The following is a 22,174-nucleotide window of genomic DNA, read 5'->3' as shown; positions in this document are numbered from 1 at the left end:
CTGGTCGTCCCTGCGTCATCATCACTCTCATCATGGGCCTTCACTGCAAAAGTGATTTGGGGGAAAAAGAATCTCACACCACGTTTTCCAGGCCCCAACTGTCTGGCAGTGACAATCCCAGAGGAACAGGGAGTAAAAGTGTCTACACCGTTGGAGCGCGGTGATGTCATGTCCAGGTTTTCCACTTCCATGGTCGTCGGTCCACCCTCATCCTGGAGGCTGGGGTTCCTGCTGCTCCAGCCCAACCCAGCATCAGAAGAGGGGCCTCCCACAGAGTGGTTCTCCCACCTCACCTCTCCTCTGCCTGGACATACACATGTGTGAGCGCACACACATGCACACATGTACACCCTCTTTCTACCCAGAGAGTACTGCTGTGCTCTCTTCCTTAAGGAAGGGTTCTTTTCATGCAGTGGCCCACAGGGCAAACACTAATCATTATAACGCCCACGGGGGTAGACAGCTGAGGCTGCCACCAGCACACCCCGGGCCTCAGCCCATCCGGGTACCTCCAGAGATCTGCAGACATCCATACCTCAGGCACATCTGCAACCCATTCCCCATTCGCAGCCCACCGGAGTGTCATTCACACAGCTTGCAAAGCACTGCCAAGCCTGAGCCCCCTTTTCGGGGAGAGCATGTGCAGTTTGTTTATTGCAGAGGGAACCTTTTTACCTGCTCTCTTCTCTCCCCATGTTTCTCTTTAGCCCTCCACAGCCAGCGCCCACCTCACCAGCCCCTGCCCCAAGAAGAAATATGACCCATACAGCCTCCTTTGCAAAAAGAATTTTAAGAAAGACTTCACTTGACTGATACAAATGAGTATCTTTCCCTGAGCAGGTTGAACACCTGGCTGCTCCCTTTCTCCCTTCTGCTCCCATCTAAGAGGCTAACTCAGGGCCCTTCCTTCTCCAGATAGACCTGCGACAGGGAATGGCCCTTCCTGGGCTGTGATGGCAGAGGAGAGGGAGTGGCCTGGGAGACGCCTTCTTATTCTTAAATTGTAGAAAAAGGAGATGGGAGGACCCTTCGAGGTCAAGAAGCTGCTAAACTTTCCTTTTAAACACAGCAGTGAGAGATTTCAGCACCAACTGAGAAATCTGAATACTGTTTCTTTTTTTCTTCTTTTTTTCAATTTATTGATTTTAGAGAGAGGAAGGGAGAGAGAGAGAAAGAGAGAGGGGGGGGGAGAGGAAGGAGCATTGTTCTGTTCCTGTATGTGCCCTGACCAGGAATCAAATCAGTAACCTCTGTGCTTTGGGACGACACTAACCAACAGAGCTATCTGGCCAGAACAGTCCTCCATTTCAAACTGCCTGGTAGTGAAATGTAGGGTGATATTTTGTTCACCCTGAGGACTGAGACTGTAAAACTCTCAGTCCTGTTTTCTCTTCCTTTCTTCTCCTTTGGTCAGCCTTCCTGCACCCACCGCTCAGGCTCCCACTCAGCCCCTCTCAGTCAGACACCTGCCACGTCTCATTTCCTTTCACTGAGACCCAGTTTAAACCGCACTGCCCCGCAGACCACTCCCTGAGCTCTCGGAGCTGCAGGCTCCTCTGTACTCTCAGTCCCTTTAACAACTGCATTCTTCATCTAGTACTTGATACACTCTCAGGTATGACTGACTATGGTTTACTAGGAATCCATCTCTCCATATTAGATCAAAAGCTCCCTAACGAAAGAACTCACATTGTGTGTATCTTACACACCGTCGCACCCAGCGTTTCTACTCTTAGCTCTTTGTGTGTGCTAAAAATGGGAAACACTCTCTCCTGAAAACTGCACCTATCCTTGGAATTTGCACGAGCATTTGGAGGGTTTGCAGTTCCCTTTTGCCTGCCAGTGGACTCCCCATTAATAATACCTGACGTAGCAAATAATATTATCGGGTGAGCAAACCGTAGGTGCTCAGTAATTGTCTGCGGGTGCGTGACACTCCCTGTTTTTACTCTCCAGATCGCCCTGACCTTCTCGATAGTCTTTGCGGTCATTGTCTATCGTATCACAACTGCAGCAGCTCTGTCTCTCAACAAGGACACACGCTCCAATGTCCGGGTGACAGTGACAGCGACAGCGGTCATCATCAACCTCGTGGTCATCCTCATCCTGGATGAGATCTACGGCGCTGTGGCCAAGTGGCTCACCCAAATCGGTACTGTGCCAGCCACATCACGGGTTCACCCTAGCCCCCCTTGAACACGGTCAGTTCAATGTGCGTGAGGATTGTGGTGGTGATGACCCGACGTGAGAAAAGGAATGGGGACGAGATTCTTTGTCCAGTGCATTTTGATTGGAGAAATGAGGAAGTACAGTGGTTATGTGCTCTTAGGGCTGACCAAGGGCCTCCCCTCAGGCAGAAATCCTTCCTGCACAATTTCCATCAATCTCTCCCCTGCCCAGGGGCTTGCCTCACCGTCCCCTAAGAATAATCCTTGCGTCTGTTCTTTGTAGCCTAACTCAGAAGCAAGACAGGTTCAACACTTCCTGTTAAAAAATCTCAGCGTTTCAGCTCTCCTCACTTTCCCAGCAGTGTTTATAAGGTTGAAAAAGCCTCTTGATACTTGAGCCCAAGAAGGTCTTATCTCTCCCCATATTGTCAGAGGCCCCAGAAAATCCACACATTCCCTGTGCACTGAGCAGACTTCAAAGAGGCATATCAGACTTCCCAAGCTTCAAGCCAGTGAGAAAAATGCAGTGGCCTCAATATTCAGACGTGTCATTTGAGCTGCAACCTGCTGTTGCCTGAACACCACTTTCTGGCATTTGTGCTTATTAGATGGGGGAGGTGGAGTGCCGAGACCCCTTCCTCGTCAGATTTATTCTGGGTGGCCTGGGTGCACCCCGTTCGCTCGTTAAATCCCGGAACTAGGAGTCTCGGCCGCTTATTAATCTCCCGAGAAGTTGAATTAATGATACGATGTCTTTAATTCACTGACCAGTTAGAAGCTAGACACTTGATAGGATGACCCCCTCTTCTAGGGAGCCTTCCCCGGGGGAACAGAGAATTCCGGAAAGGCTTCGCTAATTCCAGTTACTCATTCAGTGCCTTGCCCCGGTGAGACCTGTATTCACGATGAGCATTTCCCTTTGGCTTCTATGTGGGTCGAGGCAATTTGCCATCCAGAGTGGCAATTCTGCTCTCTTTAGGCCTGTGCGTAATTGTAAGCGTTGTCTATGTTCCTTCATAAACTTGTTGATACAAGTAGGCAGAGCGTTTTACTTTCATGTATCTAGCGGTATAGAGGGTTCTATGGAAGCACTTAGGAGGACCATCCGACACTCCTGAGGGCTCAGGGGGGCTTCGGAGGCAGAGGCATCCCGCGGAGAGCTCAGAGATAAGTGGTGGTCAGATCAGGCACATGCAGGGGGAGGGCGGAGTGGGCAGGAGGAGAGGTTCCTGGCAGAGGAAACAGAACGAAAACTCTGGCACGGAAGAGGGAGATTGGGTCCCTCAGGGTCACAAAAGGCTCCCAGGGAAAGGGGCATATGCCTGGGCTTATCGGATGGGTAGGTGGGTAGAATTTCGCTGGGCCTAATGTGGGGGGCTGAAGGAGTCTCCCGAGGGTAGCATGTGGAAGAGAGGGAACACGAAACGTTTCCAGGATTCCAGAGGAGCCCAGAGTGGTGGTTTCTCTGAGGTCTGGTCCAGGGAACAGCATAGTCAGAAACTAGGCCCAGAAAGTTGATGAGTCCTTTTTTATTTATTTATTTTATTATTATTATTATTTTTGTTTGATGAGTCCTTTCTGTGTGTGTGTAAAACCTCAGATGCCAAGCTGAGGACTCTGCTTATTTTCATAGACAATGGAAAAGTGTTTGCAGGAGTTTGAAGGGGCATCTAATGAAAAGTGCCCATCATCCCAGCCTGAGTCCTGCATCCGCTGAGAAACAGAGGAAAGACAGATATAGACAAAAACAGGGATGTCACCTTTACAGCTGAAAAAGGCTACATTGGAGGAAGCGTCTTCGCAGGAGAGCCACGTGGGCTTCCTAATACTGGATTCCAGGCAGATGTACCCTCCCAGCAGTGGGCAGCAGTGGAAAGGGCAGCCCTGCAAGTCCTTGGACATGGGGCGGGGCACAGGAGAACACCTGCTTCCAGCGGGTCCTTTGCTCCCCACAGGAAGGGCGGAGGAGTGGGTAGGTGCCAGTGTCACCTTCCAGACTGACCGCTGAGATAAGCTGTCTTCCTCCTGTCACCCAAGGGGAGAAATGAGTGAAGTGGGGGAGACACAGCAGGACGTCACAAATGATCACTCTCCTTCCGCCTGGGAGAAACACCAGCAGTGGAAAGAAATGTCACCTCAACAGCTCCTGACTTCATAGCTCCCAACACCCCCGAGGACTTTTTGAAGGGCGTGATGTGATGGGAGCTGCATGTTTGCAGAATTACTTGGGCAGGGATATACATACGATGCCGGAGGAGAGAGGCCTGAAGACCTAATGTAAAGGAGATGACTGAGTATGTGGGCAGGAATTAGGGAAGGGAGGAACAGGGAAGGAGCAATGTATTCTTGCTGTCCATTTGCATTATGTTATTTCACTTTTCTAACACAGAGCTGGAGAGTGGTCAAGACAGAACATTAAATGGAGTGGTTGACAATAAAAAACTCATTAGTGAGTGTTTAGTGAGCACCTCCCATGTGCAAGGCTGGGCAGATTCCCTTTGCACTGGGCCAGAGAACCGTTTCCATACCATGTGTATATACCCCCTGCTGCTAACAGTCCCCTCTCACCCTGCAGGCTCAGGCCCCTCTAGGCTGCTCACCCAGTGCCCATCTCTCTGTAGGAGGGTCTGTGCACTGAAAGGGAGATGAAATTCTAGCAAATATATTTTGTTCTTTGTGATAGCAACACTCATAAATTGTTTTTAAGCTAGAAAAATGTTCTATATCCCATCTCATCTTCACAAAAACTATGTGTGGCCAGCAGAGGAAGCGTTATTTCCTCGTTGTATGAAGGTTCAAACTCAGATTCTACCTCTGAAATGCAGGTGTCCTGTGCTATTTGTGTGTAACTTTCTCACTGTCTGGATTGAAGTGGTGGACTAGGTCTCCACTCAGGAACCCATGCAGGCGTCATCCTGGGTTGTGGCTCTTGTCTGTCGTAGACGGGGCGTCCCCGGGCCCAGAGAGGGGCTGCTTTGCGGTGGGAGGACCACTGATTCGGGAGTCCAGTGGGAAGCACCCGCGGCTTCTAGATCTGCTCCCTCTCCTTCCCACCCCCTGCCGTGTGGCACTGAGCAAAGAGGAAACTTCCCTAGACCAAGTTTCATTGACCCTTCCTTTATCATTTTCCTCCTTCCTGTCCACAGCTTATCACCTCTGTCTGGACTGTTTAGCCTCTTTTCCATGGGTCTCTCTCTGCCTGGGAAATCTCCACCCAGTTAGCCTCTCTCAAACGGTGGGTTTAGGGCATCCCTACCATCAGCCCCTGCAGAGAGCTTCCTTTTGCCCTTAAGTCAGTCAGCTATAAACTATCACTCTAGGTTCTCAACCACCTTCTTCCCAGTGTCCTCCTCCACCCCAGCCGACCCACTCAAGTCACAGTCGCCCAGACCACCTGCCTGTGCGTTCCCACCCTTGTGCCTCGCTCAGGCTGCTGTCCCTGCTGTTAACAGCCCCTGGTGACCGTCTCTTTACAGGACCTCTCAGGCCTGCCTCCCCATGAATCCTTCCCTGGGCACTCAGCCCTCAGTAAGGCTTCCCCCACTAACGTCTGAACTCCCAGGCCACAGCGCATTCCTCCGCTTGTTCACCCTCGGACGTTGATGGAGTGCCTACTCCATGCCAGGCCAGCTCTGGAAACACAGCTATAAACAAGAAAGACACAGTCACTGCTCTCTTTGTGTTTACACTGGCATGCGGGAAAGATGGAGAGTAGACAAGAACATTTCGTGGACGGTGAGAAAGTTGCACATGGAGCTGTGATAGTGGTTAGGGTTGTGCACTTCAGCTCAGGTGCTCGGGAAAGGCCTCTCAGAGTGGGAGCAATATAAATGAGACCCGATCAACGGGAGGGAACCTGTCACACAGAGATCTGCAGGGAGGACTTCTAGCAAGAAGCAACAGCAGCCTGACCAGGCAGTGGCGCAGTGGATAGAGCATCAGACTGGGATGTGGAGGACCCAGGTTTGAGACCCCGAGGTCGCCAGCTTGAGCATGGGCTCATCTGGTTTGAGCAAGGTTCACCAGCTTGAGCCCAAGGTCGCTGGCTCGAGCAAGGGGGTTACTCAGTCTGCTGAAGGCCCACGGTCAAGGCACATATGAGAAAGCAATCAATGAACAACTAAGGTGTTGCAACAAAAAACTGATAATTGATGCTTCTCATCTCTCTCTGTTCCTGTCTGTCTGTCCCTTTCTATCGCTCTCTCTGACTCTCTCTCTCTGTACCGGTAAAAAAAAAAAAGGAGAAGAAGCAACAGCAAAGGCAAAAGCAGTCGGGATGCAATACCACAGACTGGGTGGCTTAGAAACCAGCAGGTTGGGAGTCAGCACGGAGGGTACTATTGACTCTGCTCACTGGAGCTGATCACACACTACCTGGTGTTGGTCTTGTATGTGTGTGTGTGTGTGTTCCCCAGTATAGAGTAGACGGGGCTGTGCTAGGATAATAAATTCATCTCAAGATCTCAGTTGCATAATGTGAGGTTGTTTATTTGTTCATGCTCACAGCACATGTCTACTGTGACGGGCCAGGGTCTCCGCTTCACACAGACGTGTAAGGACCCAGACTGATGGAGGCCACATGGACACAATGTCAGGGAAAGAGAGAGCTGCGGGGGGTCACACAGAGGCTGTGAACCACTTCAATCTGGAAGTGTCATCCATCACTCCGCTCACCGCGCACTGGCAAGAACCGGCCTAATTAGGGAGACTTTGGGAAACACGTGGATGTGAGTGGATAGTCTGTGGACTTGAAAGGCCTCTGCCACGTGCTGCTGCCGGGCTCCCGAGTCCTGCAGCATGACTCCTCTGCCTCGCCCTGCGGTCTTCCACACAGTGCCTGCCTCATGGTAGTCTTAGCATGAAGCAAAGGTTGCAGATGAAATGACTGATGAAATCATCTCTTTTCATTCATGCATTTGAAAGACATGCCCATGGGCTAGGTAGGCATCCTGTGAGCTTTAGCAGAGGCTACCTTGAGCATTTATATATTCATTTTTTTCAGCTTTGCCTGATGACAAAAGGATTTGAGGAAATATTGAGATAAATAAGGCAAATGCAGAGTTGTGACAATGGGGCAGTGACTGAAAGGGGCGACAAAGATATCAAGAAATTTGAATTATTTTTTAATGGCAGAGAGCCTGCACACTGATGGAGATGGCTACAGGAGATGGCCAGCATACCTGAAGGCAAAGGTGTGGTTTCCAAGTCCCCCAGCCCTCCATGAGGACACTAAGCTGTGGGTAATGCCACCCAATGGAATAAGGACGCTGCCAGGCTTAGGGGCTTCCTTTGCCATTCTCACGCTGGGTTTAATATGCGTCTGGCTTCCTGCCTCAGAGCTCCTGATTGATGAGGAGGCTGTGAATGCAAGCCCTGCTCACCAGGTGCAAACAGCTGGTGTAAATGACCCCCCGAAAGCTCCCCAGTGTTTCCCAGAGGGCAGGGTGATGGACCCCACTTTGCTTTGGTAGGCACATCCCTCAGGAGGCCTGGGTGTCAAGCTTATCTGGGGTGCATTCTTGCCACAAACAGTATGACAAAAGACAGAATTTGTTAAATGCCTTAAGAGTGATGAACTCAGAAGTGATGAATAAAGACAGTCATTGTCTCCCTGGCTGCCGAAATGGCAATATGCACGGGCTCGGGTATAAGACATGCTGTCATTCAGAGACTGCACGGCATGGGTGGTGCAGGGACCGAGCTGAAGCCTGCAGTGCTGGAATGGGTTGCTGGGGAAATGAACGAAGCTTTAGGGTCTGGTTGACCAAGGCTCACTGTACTAAATGTGTAACCTGGTTCGGCAAGTAATTGAGGTTTATGTGAACCCCAATGAATGAGGAGGACGAGACCTTCTTCATCCCCAGTGATCTGTTCATTTCTGAAGGGGTCACACGTGGTAGTTATAGGGAAGTGATCTGGTTCCTGGGGTAGGAAACAAGCAAGAACCGGGCAGGACCTCAGGACCACAGGCATCCAGGCCAATAGAACAGGGCATCACGGGAGGCCAGGCAACCAGAGTCACTAAGCAGATCAGCTCAAGATGTGCTTCCGTCCCGTTTGTTTGGGCTACTACAATACAATACCACAGATTCACAGGTTATAAATCACAGAATTTTGTTTTTCACAGCTCTGGAGGCTGGTAGTCTGAGATCAGGATGTCAGCAGGGTTGGGTGAAGACCCTCTTCTAGGTTGCAGATGTCTCATTGGGTCCTCACATAGAGGAAGGGGCTAGGGGTCTTTCTGGAACCTCTTTTACAAGGGCACTAATCTCATTCACGAGGACTCCACCCTCATGAGTAAGCACCTCCTAAAGGCCCCACTTTCTAATAACATCACATTGGACATTAGGTTTTCAACATGGATTATGACGGGACATAAGCATTCAGACCACAGCAGCTCCCTCCTTTGGTCAGAACCCAGGGATATACCAGGTACATCATTTTTGCCATAGTGCTGGAAATTGGTCATCTTGCATTTTACTCTCGAGAAGCCTGAAGAGGTTTAGAAACTTGACCAAGGCCCATGGTTAATAGTGGTGTACGTGAGTACACCCTGTGCAAAGCACTGTGCTAAGAACTCTATGTATATCAGTATATTTAATCTTTGAAACAGCCTCAGCAGTGTAGGTAGTCTTAACACTCCCATTTTAAAGATGAGAAGACTGAGGCACAGAGAGGTAAGTAACAGGTCCAAGGTCATATGGCTCATAGGTGGTGAGTCTGGCCTTGGTGTCCTTGCTCAGACCATGACAATCTACTGCCTGGTAATACAGTGTGTCCGTAAAGTCATGGTGCACTTTTGACTGGTCACAGGAAAGCAACAAAAGATGATAGAAATGTGAAATCTGTACCAAATAAAAGGAAAACTCTCCCAGTTTCATACCTATTCAGTGCAGTTCAATGTGGGCTCACACACAGATTTTTTAGGGCTCCTTAGGTAGCTATCCCGTATAGCCTGTACAGACTCATCACTGACTGATGGCCTACCAGAACGGGGTTTCTCCACCAAACTGCCGGTTTCCTTCAACTGCTTATCCCACCGAGTAATGTTATTCCTATGTAGTGGCACTTCGTTATAAACGCACCGATATTCACGTTGTACTTTGGTCACGTATTCGAATTTAGTGAGCCACAGAACACACTGAACTTTCCTCTGTACCGTCCACATCTCGACTGGCATGGCCATGGGCTGCTCCGCTTTATACACAGTGTTACGTCATCATTTGCACATGCGCACATGCTGCCACATCATCCTACAGAAACTGGGAGGGTTTTCCTTTTTTATTTGGTGCAGATTTTGTTGTGACTGGTCAAAAGTGCACCATGACTTTACAGATACACTGTACATAGCTGTCCTTGTTCCTCAGGAAATTCTAAATGGTCTGGGAAAGCATTGCTGATGGATGCTGGCCCTGTCTCATTGGCCTGGACCACTGCTGGGATGGCCCCTCCCTATGGCAGGTCTTGGGCTCTCCAAGGAAGGATGGTCCTCTCCTGCAGAGTAAGCTCAGTTGCACATCTGCAGCCATCATGGTCTCCTGCTCTCAGGGCACATAAACACCTCTTCCCCCACATCCATGGTGTCACCTATCACAGAGACCTAGAATGAAGGACTCTCTTCTCTCCCTGGAAATCCACCCTACAAGCATACCACTTGTCTTCCTAAACTTTCAAAACACAGATCTCACGATGCCCCATTTCACTTCTCTCCAAGGAAAGTGACCCTTAGCAACTCCAGGGACCACACCACCCCAAAGTGATGCCAAAGTGCTCACCCCTGACCTTCTAAGAGGGCGCCATCAGGAATTCTCAGGGAATTTCCTAGCATCTCTCTCACCAATGAGAAGAAACAAGTATACAAATCAATGTCTAATGGAGTGCTTTGCCACACTTTGCCAATGTCTGAGACCTTGTACTACGCCTGGTGCTTCCCAGACATTTTTCCCCTTGGTCTTCACAGCAGATGTTTCAGAAAGGTGACATTTTAGGAATTAGGGTGGTGAGGCTCAGCAAAGTAAGTCACTTACCTTGGGACAGTGGGACAGAAAGTTCTTCTGACTTCCAGCCCAGGACCTTCCTCGTTCTGTCACAGCCTCATTGATTGTACTGTAGAACACAGAAGACCAGAGGCAGGAAGGACTTAGGAAGTCACTAGTCCAACCTCCACTCTGAGGCCTGGCCTCCACTCTTGCTTAAGGTCTGATTTCTCAAAGCTGGCCAGGTACTTGATGGTGGGGGGGGAGATTCTTAATCACACGTGTTCTACCCACCTTGGTATAGAACTTAGGGAGGACAAAAACACAGAAGTCCAAGGACTTGATGTGTTCAACTTTGAGCTCTTAATTTTCCCTCCAAGCCTGTTACTTTTTATCATTCTTCCTATCTCAGGAAACAGCACTGCCAACCACTCAAATATTCCTATCAAAACTCAAGCATCATCCAGGATCTCTCTTTCATTTTCACCCTTAGAATCCAGTCTGTTAAATATTGACTATCCCACCTCAGACATATCCCAGATCTGGTCGCTTTGCACAAGTTGACTCTGATATTGGCCATCTCTTACCTCGACAACTACAACCTTCTAGTTGTCTTTCTGCTTTCACTTCTGTCTCCTTCCCATCTCCTACCACACATACATAGTTCATTTTCTGTGGTCCTTTTAAAATTTAATGTCACCGTACTTCTCCCCTGTGCAAAAACCCTAAGGTGACTTCCCATTGTCTTTCTGATGAATCTGACGTTCTTTCTGTGGCCTGCAGAGCCCCATTAACGAGCCCCTGGCTTCCTCCCAATTCCACCATATAATACTTTCTCCTTGCTCAGAATGCTCCAGTCACTTAGACCTGTGTATTCCTTGTAGATCCTTAGGTCCGCCAGCCTTTGCCCTGGCTGCTGCCACCCTTTGAATCCTCCCCAGCTCCTCCGTGCTGGCTTCTCCTTATCCTTCTGGTTTCTGCTGAGAGGTCACCACCTCAGGGGCCTCATCTGACTGCTGTGACTGAACATTCTCCCTGTCATCTTTTTCTTCTCTTCCTCTCATCTCCTTTAATATTCATTGATTTCTGGAATGGTGTTGTTTGTCTACCTCCTTCTTCTAGACTCTGAGTTCTGCACATCAGGGGCCTTATTGGTTTGGCTCACTGCTGTATCCTCCGTGCCCCATGCCTGACACATAATAGTCACCTAATAAATGTTTGTTGAATAAAAATAGATAGCGGAAAAGGTGAAAACATTTCCTCTAGGTCATCTTCCCCTGGGAAGACATGAGAGGTGGACTGAGGAGGAACAGCTTCCTTCCTACTCACTGGGGCTTGGCTTCCACGCCAGTGTGTGCATTTGTGAGGTGACCCACTGGTGTCGTGGAAGTGTCTGGGGTCACAAACTGGGCACATTACCTGTTCTCTCCCCACTCCTGTAACTGCCACAGGGAGAAAACCCTCATAGGGCAGCTGTGACGATCTAATGGGGGAATCCAGGTAAAGCGCTCGGGCAGTGCCTGGTGCCCAGGGGCGCTGTGTGTGGAGGGTTTTCATGATGGGTCCGTAACAACTCTTTCTCTCTCTCTCTCTCTCTCTCTCTCTCTCTCTCTCTCTCTCTCTCTCCCTCCCTCCCTCCCTCCCTCCCTCCCTCCCTCTTTCTCTTCCTCTCATCCTTCCCTTGCCTGGTGCCTTCTTTCTATTTAGTATCATTTTTCCTTAAAATGAGATGCTTCTGGGGTGCTGTCACCTTGGGCTAGGCTGCTAGACAACTTTAGGTCTCATACCCCTTTATCTGGGGCAACAGCCGTCTTCCTGACTGTAAGGGAGGGGGGAACCCTTGTGCTAAAAGACTCTCTAGGGCTCCGGAGTATCTCAGGGGCACCCATCCTTCACCTCCAGTCCTGAGCTCCCCGCTCCCGCAGGCACTGCCCTGGCTGTCGGATTGCCCAGCTGGCTGGCTTCTCCTAGGGTGGTTCCCTCCCCATGGCACTAACAGGGCAACAACATCACACAGGAGGCTGAGACACTCCGATCCGCCCCCCCCCACCCCCACACACACACTCTCACGCATGGAGGGAAGGCCAGATGGTTGGGCTGTCAGAAACACTGCTGTTTGCAGAAGCTGGAGCTGCCCTGGGGGAGAGGCAGGGTGAGGAGGGGCAGGCGCCTTTGCTCTCTGACTCAGCCACACAGGTTCAGGCTCTCTGTCCTTCTGCCCAGTAGTGCCGGGGCTGATGCTACTTGAAATACACACTTGGACATCTCATTTTATCTTGTTGCCATCACTGTGCAACTCCTGGCTGTGTTGTTGGGGACATCAGTTAGGAGGACCTGCTTTTCCAAACTTCAGATTCTGCAACTGGCATCCCCTACTGGCCGTTCTGCTTCCCTGATTAGAATGGTGCTCTGGGGACTGTGAGTCCTGAGTTGGACCCCTGGGACTAACACGGGCTTTCATACTAATTATTTTCCAAGGCAGTTTGCAGCTGGGTCATTTGTAGCCATATTTTTTTCATGACACAGTGCCCTAGAGATTTAACACTGAAAAGAAAGGGGGTAGGTGATGACTCTGCACAGGAATTCTGACTGATTGTCTTTTCTGGTCCTGGATGGAGTCTGCCTCCTGATGCAAGTTTCTACAGGTGCGGAGCAGGAGAAACCCTCAGACGGCCTCTCATCAGCCTGGGGTGGCTTTCTGGGGACTGTGGGATTTCAGGAGAGGGGTTGCCTCTGCCTGCTCACACTCTCTCTGTGTGGACTCTCGTTCATATCCCTATAGCAAATCACTTCCAGGGTTTGGGTCTTGTGAGGGGCTCCCCCTCAGTGGCCTGATTGGAGATCGCTCTACTTGTCTTGGAGACATCATACCGCCCCACGTGGACTCGGCAAAAACTTGTTCCATTTCTTCGGTCACATAATCTCTGTCATAGGCAGGCGAGCTTCCTTCCTTTGGCTACTACAGGATTCCAAAATCCAACTGGAGCTCCAGGGCTTTGATGTCCCCCTGCCCCCCAATTTTCTCCTTCCCTTGAGTGTTCCCAGTGGGGCCTTCTTCCCCAGTAAAACACAGGACATGGCCACAGGGCTTCTCTGAGGTGGGGACACCCAGATGATTTAGTGGCCTATCAAGAGGATTTGGATTGTTGATTAGAAATGCCCATTATTTATGGTGGCTCATGGCCCTAAAAGCATAGGCAAAGGCTGTTTTAAAAATAAAACTAATAAATAATAACTCGGCCCATGATTTATCAGGATGGAGGGAGGGAGCCGTTCATTTCCAGCTGGAGTGAAGAGCTCAGAAAAGACCGGATTCTCTTTCCAGAGACCCTGGAGGAAATTCCTGCAGGGTTGGGAGAGCTGAGCACAGCGAGTTCAAAGGAGATTCTAGAAGAAAATCAAAGACACGTGCCTCTCTATTCTGCATCCTCAAACCCTCCTGGCCACGTTTATAGATCTTCCAAGTTTTCAGCTCCTCAGACCTGATTACTTATTTTTGGGTGACATTGCTTTTAATTTTCTCATCCATAGGATATTGATAAGTGAGAAGGGATGGGACAGGTGGAGGAGGGTGGAGGGGGAGAAGTGGTGTTAACAGGGAGGAGACTTGATGTGGGTTATGAGCACACACTTCAGTGCACAGATGTTGCATTGTGGAATTGTGCACCTGAAATATAGAGAATTTTGTTAACCAATGTCACCCTAATACATTCACTAAAAAAGGAAAAAAATAAAAATTTTAAAAAGCTAGAGATGGTTGGAGATGCAGTTAAGGTACTATTGAATTTGCTTCCTCAGGCACAGTGGCAGGGGCTCAAACTCCTATTGAAAGTTTTTCTCCCTCCCTCCCTCCTTCCCTCCCTCCCTCCTTCCCTCCCTTCCTCCCTTTCTCTCTCTCTACTCTTCCCTCCCTTCCTTCCTTCTATCCTTCTTTCCTTCCCTCCTTCCTTCCCCTGCTCTCCATCCTTCCCTCTTCCCTCTTCTCTCCTCCTTTTTCCCCTCCTTCTCTCCTTTCTTTATGTCTGTGTCCTCTGTCTCTATTACTTTGTGTCTCTTTCTCTTTTCCCTCTCTTCAATTTCTACAACAGGCCACCACAGGCAGTCTCTGTTCACACCCCAGTGCCCGTCCTGAAGTACAGCTCAGTCCTTGGGCACATCCCTCCCCCAAGAACAAATCCAGAATTCTTTAAACACTGGTAAGGAAAGCAGGTTTAACAAGTCTTTACTGAAGATTTCATGGGGAGGCGAATGAGGAAGTCACACTATAAATTGTACAGTAGAAGTTAATGAAAATTTCCACCAGACATCTCCACACCACCCATCCCTCAGCCTGTCACTTACATTCCTTCTTTGGTGGCAACCCCCTCATGTCTTTCTCTGCCCTGCCGCCTCCCATTGCACTGGCTGTAGGCTTTTGTGGGTCCTGCATCTAACTCCAACACCCCCACCTGGTATCTCATGTAGGGAAATGTAACTCTCTGTTGACTGCCCCTCTCTTGTGTCTTCATATGCATTATTCTGCTCAGCAGACAAAGGCCCCTCCTTAGGATTTGTCCTCCTTGGAATGTGATAGGAAATTTTTAGTAAATGACAAGAGTTTTTCACTGTTCCAATTATTCGTTCAATAAGTGTGCACAATAGAGTACATCTGGCAACAGATATGACCATGCTCACTGTAAAAAGGCCATCTAAACTGGCCATGGTGAGGGTAGGGTGGGGCAGTATGGGGAAAGGGATTAGGTTAACAGCCACATGGAGGTTCAGAGTGTGAGATCTTAAAACTAACAGTGACCCTAGAAATTGATGGCAGGCATTTCTGCAGGGCCTTGGCATTGTTTCCTTTAGTCAGGGAGAATAACAATCAGGCTGAAGATGTGCACATGGGTCTTGACCCAGGGAGGACCTGATAAGTATCAATCAACAGGGAGGCACTGCCTTCTTTGTTGGGCAGGATTTGTAGCAGGGAGGGCAAAGGGCTGAGAGGTTGAAGATCTGAGGGGCTTTGCTAACATATGTAAACTAAAGAATTAATGGAAGTGGCAGTGTTGACCATCAATGGTGAGTGCAAATCTTTATCCAAATGCTTCTTGGGTGAGGCGGTGCAGCGCTGGGCAGGACTTCCACCTTGTGAGGTTGTGCTGTGTCTGTCCAGGCATGGCATGGCGGGGAGAACCACAAAGCTGCCTCTCAGCAGAGGGCTATCACAGTAGACTCATGTGACTTCGTCTCCTACAGAATTATGACAGTGTCTCCAGATTCCCTGGCAGGCCATGCTATTTTCAAGCCTGCCTGGAGGACCTCAGGAAGTTTGGGCTGTGGTTCTTTAGGGGTGGTAGAGACAGGGACTGAGTTGATTCAACATTCCCAGCTGTGTATCAGCAGGGTCACCTACCAGCCATGCTCACCACTGACTGATAGAAAGTGATCAGAAGTCAACATGGAAATGACCCAGAACCTCAAGGTACTAGACACATGCATAACAACTGGCCACAGATGACCAACTGTGCTGTCAAAAGCAGGGCTGTTAGACCTGGATGATGAAGATGATGATGACGATGTCAATAGGAGCTATATTTATTGAGGTCTACCTTGTGGCAAGCACTAGGCTGAGTGCTTTTATAAAGATTCCCTTCATGTCATCAGGGCAACCCTGTGAAGCAGGTGTTGTGTTCCTTTTTCTATAATTTCATTACTCTAATTACATCCTATATTTGAACTCATATATGTCTGATGCTAAAATCTGCTCCTACAGCATGTCTGTAGTTAAACCAAAAAAGCAAATGATCTCTCCCTTTAACACATAGTTGAGCCACAGATAGAGTGACAGTATGCTCTATAGACTCACATGGCCTGCCAGGGCTCTAGGACTGTTCACTAACATAAGTGAACTGAAGGGGGCATCAGGATGAAGGGGAGCTTGTAGAGTGGACCAGTTTTCAGTGTTGCTGGGTTTGCAGGAGTGACACCATGTTTCTCAGGACTCAGGGGGGACTAAAACAAGTGAGTAACTCTCATTTTCCCAGGCCCTTTCAGCTAAAGGGAGAAATCAAGGCAGGATTACACTTGTGATAGTCATACTATGGGGTCTCTAAACTTACCCATTCTAAAGTCCCCTTCTGCACGTGGTCTTCAAGGGCTCGTGTCTGCCTGTGACAGTCTACTTAGCAGAGGCTTGTGCTTAGACCACTGCTGGTACTGTTGGGTATCACCTCCTAATATCAAGGCAGTTGGTGTTCGGTCCCAGCCAGTTGGCTCAGTGGTAGTATTGGCCTGGTGTGTGAAAGTCCTGGGTTTGATTCCTGATCAGGGCACACAGGAGAAGTGACTATCTGCTTCTCCACCCCTCCCCCTTCTCTCTCTCTTTCTCTCTCTCTCTCTCTCTCTCTCTCTCTCTCTCTCGCCTTCCCTCCCACAGCCATGACTCATTAGAGCAAGTTGGCACCGGAAGCTGAGGATGGCACCATGGCCTCGCCTCAGGTGCTAAAATAGCTTGGTTGCCAAGCAACAAAGCAACAACCCCAGATGGGCAGAACATCTCCCCATAGGGGGCTTGCTGGGTGTATGTGGAAGTCTGTCTCTCTGCCTTCTCCCCCCCCCCTCACTTAATAAAATTTTAAAAAGACAGTTGGTATTCTAAGGTTGCAAATAAATGCAGGGATCACTGTGCTGTGTGGGAAAGCAGACATGGAAATGTGGTGTTCTTCTCCCTAGGGTCCCTGCTATGATGAGAAGGGAGAAAATACCTTGTCGCTCACAGAGTAAGTCTGGAAGAGACTTGGCAGTTGCAAAAGGCTTTCAACAGTGACCTTAATAAATGCAGCTCTTTGAAGGAAGTGATAAAGTCTTCATTCACCCTGGCATGGTGCCTGGCACACAGCTGATGATCAATGACTGTGGACTGAACAGTGACAGATATTTTTAGTTGCATCATGTTAGGCTGAGGGTGGAGGGCAGGGAGGTGAAAGAGGATGTGTGATGTAAACAATCAGTCAAACATTCTGATTTTAAAGTGTGGAGTAGTAAAAACTATTTTCAGGGGCAGGCAGATCTGAGTTCAAATCTTAACTCTGTCACTTACTGGTTGTGTGAGCTTGAGCAAGACTCCAACCTCTCTGGACCTCAATTCCCTTCATCGAAAAAAAAGTGAGCCATGATACCTTCCTCACATAGGCAGGGGAGGATGAGACGAGATAGCAAGTGCCTGCACCCCCTGGTGCCTGCAGCAGACCCTCTGGGGCAGCACGCACATCCCATTGGCCACCCTGGACGTCCCTGCAGCTCTTTGTCTGTGGGTGTTCTCTGGTTGTGGGGCATGCTCAGCCCATGCATAGGACAAGCTAGAAGTACCAAGGAGTCAAGGCCAGCAGTAACCTTCAATTGTGAGGGATTCACTTTTATTTGCTTACTATTAGTGTAATAATTCTTAATTATGTTTCGCATGGTCTCTTAGAAGGTCCCTGGTAGAACTGGGTCCCAGTTGTCTGTGGCGTTAACCTGTTCATGAAGGCATCCATGTTGTCTCCCCTCCCTTTGCTGTGCCACCACCCTACACCCTCACCAAGCTTCCTGAGCATCTCCCAAATCAACCACTGATTCCCAAATCCTTGATGTAGAGGGTGATCCAAACTAAGACATAGACAATCAATGAAAGCTACTATTATTGTGATTTTTTTCATGGGGAATGGATTAATACAGAGAAATATAAAATATTATAGAAGATTATGGAGGGAGATGGATACCTGCTGAAGGCATCTGGGTAAGCTTTGGGAAGGAGATTATGTGTAACATTTGATCTGGATGTTAGAGGATGGGAAGGATTTGTACACAAAAAGATGGGTCAGAGAAAAGCACTTCGGGGAGAGAACAGGGCCTTTTCTCCACTTTTTAAATGATTGCTAGAAAAGCTATGTGTGCGTCAGATGGGCCGTCAGGCGGGTCCACACACTGGTCTCATCTGGACAGAGAACTCCCAGGCCGCGGGGCCCTGACCTTTGGCCCTGAGCTCAGCGCATGTTCAGGCTGTACTCCTCAGTGCACATGATAACAGAGTCAATGCTTTCCTTCTTCCCTAGACGAATGCCCTGTAATCTCTTTTCTTTGCCAAACTATTTGTCATGGTCTGTGGAGATCCCACTAAGCACTCCACACAGCTGCCCACTGGAGCACCCCATGGTACTCGAGTCTTCCAAAGGCACCAACAAGGTTTCTTCTCAGTGGTCCTCAGGGTCCTTCTGAGAGCATCAGCTGTCTCCTCTGCTTGGACCCAATAGAATACACTGGCACTATGACCCCCAAGTTTGAGACATCTGTCTTAGACTGTGTTTGTTTCACTTATCAGATGACTCTTCACCATCTGAGTAGTGAACTCAAGATGTCTCAGCCTATCCAGGGGACATACAGTTGAAGGCTTGACTGCTAAAAATGAAGGAGGAACAAGGCCATGGTGCCCAAGATACATCTTCACTGGCTCTACTCTAGCTCAGTATTTAATAAATTAAGCCTTTTTTTTTGTTAGGGAACTTTGTTCAAGTAAAATCTTACAGGAGCAGGAATTATACAGGTCAAAGCTTAATTCTCTTGGTGAACTGAAGTGGTGGGAAGAAGTTCTGCTGGCCCAGACCCCTGTTTGAGGAGCGCAGTGTGAAGCCGTTATTTGAGTGGACAAGATGAGGAAGTGTGAGGAGAAAGGTCATGCTCTGATGTACCTTGGTTATTTTTTAGCCTCATATAACCTGGCACACCACTTGGGACCTCCCAGATGAATTCAGTACTATTGCCAGAGAGCTGAACTTTTTGGTTTCTCTAAAGGGGTGAGCTGAGAGACAGTGGCTCGTGTCACAGGGTCATAACTCAGAGAGGTGAGAAATCTCTCAATCTTTGCTCTTCTCTTTCAGAGGTTCCCAAAACAGAACAGACTTTTGAAGAACGCCTGATACTGAAAGCTTTCTTGCTAAAGTTTGTCAATGCCTACTCGCCCATCTTCTATGTGGCCTTTTTCAAGGGGAGGTGAGTATATTGGTGCCATATATGGAAGAGAAGTTGGTCACTTAGTCCGGGTCCTCCACTGGGGTTAGCCTGCCTCCATTGTCAGTTCACATCCTCAGCCCCACTCCCCATCTCCACCCTTACCTGGCTGTTTAGGAAGCAGTGGTGTTAACACTAAATCAGTTTGTACTGGCATCTTCAGATCCTGATGAATAGGAAACTCTACAGGAGTTTGGCTCTGCACCCTGAAGGGTGAGTCTTAGAAGAATTTGTGTTTTCTAACTTTGAAAATGATGCATGAGAGAATGTCATGTCCAGCCATGGCTCTTAGGTTTTCCATGCAGTTCTGATGCTAACTACCCAGAGATAGCGCAAACTTCGTAGATTAAGGGCACAATCTTCCACAACACTGTCTTCACTTCAGATACTAGCCACAAGCTATGGGGTTCCCAGGCCACTCATGATTTGGACAACTAACCTTTATAACCACTCACCCCTCAGGTTCAATAGTTCACTAGAACAAATTCCATAACTCAGAAATGTACTGTGCTTAAAATTGCAGCTTTATTATAGCAAAAGGATACAAATTTAACCTATCAAAGGGAGAGGCACATAGGGTGAGGTCTAGGTGGGTCACAAACCAAACCTCCTGTGTTTTCAGGACATGTCAGTTTCCTGGCACATTAATGTGTACTGCCAGTCAAGAAGCTCGTTCAAACTTTAGGGTCCAAAGTTTTTGTTGGGGTTCCATTATGTAGGTATGATTGATGGAATCATTGGCCATATGAGTAAACTCAATCTCCAGTCCCTCTCTCTACTCCCCTGAGCTGAGGCTGCTATTAGCTGGCTCAAAGCCCCAATTGTCTAATCACATGGTTAGCCTTTCTGGCACGGGCTCCTTCATTCTGAGCGATCTCATTAGCATAAACTTAGGTATAATCCCAAGGGCCAATCAAGAATAGCAAAGACACTCCTATCAGGAAATTCCAAGGATTTAGAGGCTCCTTCCAGGAACCAGCAACAAAGACCAGTGAAATTCTTTATTATATAATAGGTCTGGATGTAAAACCACTTCTGATAAATATTTTTGTGGTCAAATCAATTGGCTACCTGCACGATTTCCCAGTAAGTATTAACTGTGGCAGGAAAGCTTCCCTGGAAATAAATGCTCATCAAATAGACATAGAGCAAGAACTTCCATCATCCACATATGATAATTTCTTATAAATGTGTTTATAGCCTAAACCACAACCCCTTCTCAGGACCTCTGTCCTTGACTCTTAAGAAATTATAGTAGCAGAGAAACTCTTCACATGAATAAGGATATACTTCATTGGTGTTTTCTCTCTAGATTTAGCATCAGTAACAAAAAGCATACATATGATATTCTAGGCAAAAAATAAATAGAGTCCTTCCTGACTTTAGATAAATTTGTGGTATATTGAAAGAGAACTCATGGCAACAGCACATTGCAGTCTATAAAAAGGGCTGTAATAAGAGGTAGAAAATAAACAGAGACAAGGAGACTTCACAGAAAACCAAAAGCTTACCCTGAACCTTAAACAGATGAGTAGGATTTTTAACAGGCAGATCCAGGAATGACATTTCAAATAGGTAGAATTCTTCTCATTACCTGTCTAGTTCCACAATTGGCTTTTACCTCTGTTTCCCCCACCTGCTCAGTCTTATATCCCCCAATAAAACTGGCATTACTTTGTAGAGGAATTAAGGAGGCTTCTTTCGTGTCTTTGAATGTTTTCAGTAAGAAGTCTAGATTCTTCTTTTCTGTTCCTGGGAATCTCCACTTGTACTTTTAGTCTGTCTCGCCCTCCATTTCCTGGGGAATCAGAAGCGCTCACTGAGGAGTTACAGTCAGAACTCAGTTCTTGAAACTAATTGGGAAAAGACGATGTCCACACAGTACTCTTAGAGATAACCCAAAACCTGCTGTACTCAGGCTCAAAAGTTATCACACTCTCTCTCATACACACTCTCTCTCTCTCTCTCTCTCTCTCTTTCCTCGTGACCTTCTCAGCCTCACACTAGACTCACCCATCATCCCCTGGCAGTGAACCCTTTGTTACAGATGATTGTTAGCTGATAACAGCATATAAACTGTCCCTGGGTGACCTACACCGTCTCCCCTGGCCAGTACTCTCAAGAAGCACATTGGACAGTGGCTAGTCCTCTGAAGTCATGCCCTCAAGCAGCCCGACCTTCTCTTTCCCTAACTCTTCCCACCCTTCTCAATTTCAGGTTTGTGGGCAGACCTGGCAGCTACGTTTATGTGTTCAGTGGTTACCGCATGGAAGAGGTAAGTATAGCTAGCCACTGGTGTTTCCTGCCTGGCTAGTGGTTTGTAGGGGAACCCGCCACCCCAGCCCCATCCTTATCCCCATGGCACCGTGGCTGAATTCACGCCCTTGCTTCTCCGTGCTCACCTGGTCTAAGTGCTCCTTCCTTCGTGTTCTCCTCTCTGCAGTGTGCTCCCGGGGGCTGCCTCATGGAGCTCTGCATCCAGCTCAGCATCATCATGTTGGGGAAGCAGCTGATCCAGAACAACATCTTTGAGATCGGCGTCCCGTATGTAATGAATGCTTTTCATTACTCTCCTTCCTGAAGGCCAGACTTTCTGCAGGATTTTCATGGCCTCTCCTCTTCTCAGAGAGCTAGGCTATTTAGTCCTTTGTCCTCTTGCCAATAACTTACTCCATAAGGCAGGTCTTCTCCCACAAGTCTTGTTTGTTGTCTGATTTGGGATGTTTGGGGCTCAAAAAGATTAAACACATAACCAGTAAGTGGTAGAGCTAGGAATTGGGTATCTCTGACTGCAAGTTATCCAATATTTTTAATGCTATCTGTTCTCCCAGTGAACAAGTAGAAGAGATTTTCAATATGGTGGAGAAGAGAATATGAAAATTTGAAACATACTGTAACTGCTTAGAAGAATCTCTAAGTAAGTGTGGGATATATGATCTTAGGAAGGTAAGGATACGTAGTTGTGAATGGATTTTCACATGGATTCTCTCTCCCCTCCCAGGTGGG

At 48.3% G+C, this 22,174-nt stretch overlaps 1 protein-coding gene across 4 annotated transcripts in view; it reads left to right on the top strand.

Moving 5' to 3' along the window:
- The window catches only part of ANO2 (anoctamin 2), a 345,301-nt gene that overhangs the window by 270,774 nt on the left and 52,353 nt on the right, over window positions 1-22,174 (top strand). For all 4 annotated transcript variants that reach the window (XM_066357508.1, XM_066357518.1, XM_066357527.1 and 1 more), the window contains 4 exons: window positions 1,957-2,152; window positions 19,039-19,150; window positions 21,386-21,443; window positions 21,612-21,712. In XM_066357508.1, coding sequence (XP_066213605.1) covers window positions 1,957-2,152; window positions 19,039-19,150; window positions 21,386-21,443; window positions 21,612-21,712 — 467 coding nt within the window. The remainder of the gene's footprint in view (window positions 1-1,956; window positions 2,153-19,038; window positions 19,151-21,385; window positions 21,444-21,611; window positions 21,713-22,174) is intronic.

This window comes from Saccopteryx leptura, chromosome 1 (genome assembly GCF_036850995.1).
Source record: "Saccopteryx leptura isolate mSacLep1 chromosome 1, mSacLep1_pri_phased_curated, whole genome shotgun sequence".
Taxonomy (NCBI): domain Eukaryota; kingdom Metazoa; phylum Chordata; class Mammalia; order Chiroptera; family Emballonuridae; genus Saccopteryx; species Saccopteryx leptura.
The sequence above is the reverse complement of the archived record's forward strand: the minus strand, read 5'-3'. Positions and strand labels throughout refer to the sequence as shown.